Below are 4,314 nucleotides of genomic sequence, written 5' to 3' on the forward strand. Positions count from 1 at the left end.
GGCACCTTCCCGTTTGGTTCGTCCCACCCATGGAAAAGCGAGACCGCGAGTGAATGAATGCCATTGCCGTCGTCGTCGCCACCACCACCCGTCCCCCCGACCTTTCCTCCCTTTCACACGCGGGCGCGGGAGCGGCCTCCCTCCCTTCCCTTCCCTTCCCGCGCTCTATAAATGGCCCGCGCCATCCCGTCTCCTCATCCATAGACACACCACCAATCCGGAACCGCAGTTTCTCTCTCTCGCTCTCTCTCTCCAAAACCGGATCCGCGTTTCGTTTCGTGAGGGAGGGAGATGGCCGGCGGCGGCGTGGAGGACGCGTACGGCGAGGACAGGGCCACCGAGGAGCAGCTCGTCACCCCCTGGTCCTTCTCCGTCGCCAGGTCCGTCCGTCACCCAACCCCGTTCATCTTCTTCCACAAACACGCTTCGTTTTCGTCTACGTTCGTGCTTATAAACTAAAATTTAAATCTTTAAATTTAAATTTAAAATTATGTTTTATTTATCATCGCTTTTTTATTTTCCAACCTTAGCTTTTTCTCGCTAAATATATACATAAATGTTTTATTTCCAAATTATTTTTTATTTGTAAATGTTAACATATGTCCTCAGTTTTTGCGACAAACTTTTACTTTCTTTCCGTTTTTTTGCTGCCAACCATCCAACTCTGAGCATAAAGTTTCCGTTTTTTTCACTCTTGTCTCAACTCTCAAGCAACCTGAATTCCGCGAAAAAAACTGCAGCAAATCTGAACAACAACAACAAAAAATGTGCAGCAAATTCGTTGCGACGATTTTGATTTTGATTTTGATTGCGATTGCGATCGCGTGTGGGGTTGGGTTGCAGTGGGTACACGCTGCTGAGGGACCCGCGGCACAACAAGGGGCTGGCCTTCTCGGAGGCGGAGCGCGACGCGCACTACCTCCGCGGCCTCCTCCCCCCCTCCATCGTCTCCCAGGAGCTCCAGGAGAAGAAGCTCATGCACAACCTCCGCAACTACACCGTCCCGCTGCAGCGCTACATCGCCATGATGGACCTCCAGGAGCGCAACGAGCGGCTCTTCTACAAGCTCCTCATCGACAACGTCGAGGAGCTGCTGCCGGTCGTGTACACGCCCACCGTCGGCGAGGCCTGCCAGAAGTACGGCAGCATCTACCGCCGGCCCCAGGGCCTGTACATCAGCCTCAGGGACAAGTCAGTGACAGCGTCTCTTCATCTGTTCTTGCATGTTCTGCTTGTGATGATGAGGTGGCTGAGCTTGATTTCTTTGGGTTCTAGGGGTAAGATCCTTGAGGTGCTCAAGAACTGGCCGGAGAGGAGCATCCAGGTGATCGTCGTCACCGACGGCGAGCGCATTCTTGGCCTTGGTGATCTTGGCTGTCAGGTACTGCATTTTTTCCCCCATCTCCTGCACTGATTTTGCTGTCATGCAGATGTCAGAATCATCCTTGTTGTTGTTATTGTTGTGACGATGCATGTTTAACTGAAGTGGTAGACTCCGAAGGGGTAGACTGGTAGTAGAATTTAATCTATACCATTAATTTATTTTTATCCGATAGCTGTAATTAAATTATATTAAGTGTAGTAGAAATTTGAAGGGGTAATATCGTCCTTTTATTGTGAACTTTATTAAAAAAATAAAATTACAAAATATTACTAATTAAGTAACTAACAAAATACAAAACTATTTTTTTTACTGGTAGTATAATACTATACATATACACCGAAGAGTTGCCATTAACTGAAAGGCTTTGTGCTGTTGTTCTGTACAGGGGATGGGTATTCCTGTCGGCAAACTGTCCCTCTACACTGCCCTCGGAGGAGTTCGTCCGTCAGCTGTAAGTGTTCTTGTCACCATCAAAGGATGGATCAAAGCATTAGTCGATGGATCGATTTGCTGACTAGAAATGGATTTGTATGCTGCAGTGCCTGCCAATTACGATTGACGTCGGTACGAACAACGAGACGCTGCTCAACGACGAGTTCTACATTGGGCTCAAGCAACGCCGGGCTACTGGCGAGGTAAAGCTAGCCGCCATCAGAGCAGTTCTCTGCACACGTTGCTCACCTGCAATTACCGCAGATTAGTTCTTGGTCTTAGTTGTGTTTTCATGGTTAATTCACAGGAATACCACGAGCTTCTTGAGGAGTTTATGACCGCAGTCAAGCAAAACTACGGCGAGAAAGTGCTCATTCAGGTCAGTCTCACACACACAGAGTCACTCTGTTTTGGCCTTTATCAGAATTCAGTTCAGGAGATGGCTTAAAAAAAATGCTCCAAATTTTGCTTTTCACAGTTCGAAGACTTTGCCAACCACAATGCTTTTGACTTGCTTGCAAAGTACAGCAAGAGCCACCTGGTCTTCAACGACGATATTCAGGTACTTCAGACTGAAATCTTCACCTTAACAAAGACTATCATGGCCCTATAATCTTATATCAATTGCAGATATATAATTGCTAATGTGATGATGGATGGGTTGCAGGGAACAGCATCTGTGGTCCTCGCAGGTCTGATTGCTGCGCTGAAGGTGGTCGGTGGAACACTTGCAGATCACACCTACCTGTTCCTGGGTGCCGGTGAGGCTGGAACTGGCATCGCAGAGCTCATCGCCCTCGAGATGTCTAAGCAGGTAATTGAACGAACACTCTGAACCATATTCTGCATTAACATCACTAGCTCACTGATGAACTGATAGTTAATCTATGAATTGTGTAATTGATGTGTGTTTTTGTTGATGTAGACTGAGATTCCGATCGAGGAGTGCCGCAAGAAGGTGTGGCTGGTGGACTCGAGGGGACTGATCGTGGAGTCGAGGAAGGAGTCGCTGCAGCACTTCAAGCAGCCATGGGCGCACGAGCATGAACCCGTGAAGACGCTGCTGGAGGCCGTGCAGGACCTCAAGCCGACCGTGCTCATCGGCACCTCCGGCGTCGGCAAGACCTTCACCAAGGAGGTGGTCGAGGCCATGGCCACCTTCAACGAGGTAACTAAACCCCGCAAAAAAAAAAAAGGAACTTCTCACATCAGCTTTGCTCTTCGTGATCGAAGTGAACTGACAATGGTGATCGCATGCAGAGACCCGTCATCTTCGCCCTGTCCAACCCGACGTCGCACTCGGAGTGCACCGCAGAGGAGGCGTACACCTGGACCCAGGTAAGAGCCTGAGCCTTCTTCGGCGGCCATGGCGACGCCGTGAAGCTAGAAGAAGAAGCTGAATCTGTTTCTTTTTGGGGGGATGGCAGGGGCGCGCGGTGTTCGCGAGCGGGAGCCCGTTCGACGCGGTGGAGTACGAGGGGAAGACGCACGTGCCGGGGCAGTCGAACAACGCCTACATCTTCCCGGGGTTCGGGCTGGGCGTGGTGATCTCCGGCGCCATCCGCGTCCACGACGACATGCTGCTGGCGGCGTCGAGGGCGCTGGCGGAGCAGGTGAGCGAGGACAACTTCGCGCGGGGGCTCATCTTCCCGCCCTTCACCAACATCCGCAAGATCTCCGCGCACATCGCCGCCAAGGTGGCCGCCAAGGCCTACGACCTCGGCCTCGCCAGCCGCCTCCCGCGCCCCGACGACCTCGTCAAGTACGCCGAGAGCTGCATGTACACCCCGGCCTACCGCAGCTACCGCTGATGACGATGACCAAGACGAAGACGAAGCAATAAACGTTATCCGAATTATTCTTGGCGCCAACACATCTTCCCGCCATTAGACGAGTTTTGATTTCGTGTACCCATACACACATACATACGTACGTTATCACGTATACTGCATACATGCATACATCGATTCTTTCTTTTCTTTCTTTTTTTTGACAGCTTGAGTTATACTTGGTAGAGTGTAATAGCAATTACATGATTTACATTTGAGTTAATTCATATTCAGTTTATACATACAGTGTAATGGTAGCAGTCATCAGTCATCACATTTTTGGGTTTCTTACCCAGGTTCAGTTCTTATATATATGTGTCGGTATCATTTTGTTCAAAAACAATAAACAGAGTGAAAGCAGAGATGTTGCACAGCTATTCATGTTCAACTCAATTTTATCATTCTGGCATATTTGTTTTAAAACAGAACACTGGGTAAGACAACAGAGATGCAGTTTATTGCCAGGCCATCCTTTATAATCATGTTCAACTCCATTTTATCAGTCTGGCAACAACGAGCTATAGATGTGTCAAGATAAAGATGAAAATTAATCTTGGCCCATCAACGGGGAATGGGCTGGAATTGAGGCCTGCGAAACAAGAACTAAAAGTTGTCCACCTCGTTAAAATTGCCTTTGCCTTATATGCCGTATAAATCTATTGGAATGTC

At 49.0% G+C, this 4,314-nt stretch overlaps 1 protein-coding gene across 1 annotated transcript; it reads left to right on the top strand.

Moving 5' to 3' along the window:
• The first annotated feature begins 212 nt into the window (after nucleotides 1–212).
• Nucleotides 213–4,022, top strand: LOC102715205 (NADP-dependent malic enzyme, chloroplastic-like). The gene is made up of 11 exons (XM_006654061.2): nucleotides 213–380; nucleotides 844–1,191; nucleotides 1,276–1,381; nucleotides 1,770–1,835; nucleotides 1,924–2,019; nucleotides 2,124–2,195; nucleotides 2,295–2,378; nucleotides 2,484–2,630; nucleotides 2,742–2,984; nucleotides 3,077–3,154; nucleotides 3,244–4,022. The coding sequence occupies exons 1-11, from the start codon at nucleotides 292–294 to the stop codon at nucleotides 3,625–3,627; spliced, it is 1,713 nt and encodes a 570-aa protein (XP_006654124.1). The 5' UTR covers nucleotides 213–291; the 3' UTR covers nucleotides 3,628–4,022.
• The last annotated feature ends 292 nt before the right edge of the window (nucleotides 4,023–4,314 follow it).

The sequence above is a fragment of the Oryza brachyantha genome, chromosome 5 (assembly GCF_000231095.2).
Source record: "Oryza brachyantha chromosome 5, ObraRS2, whole genome shotgun sequence".
NCBI classification, from domain to species: Eukaryota; Viridiplantae; Streptophyta; class Magnoliopsida; order Poales; family Poaceae; genus Oryza; species Oryza brachyantha.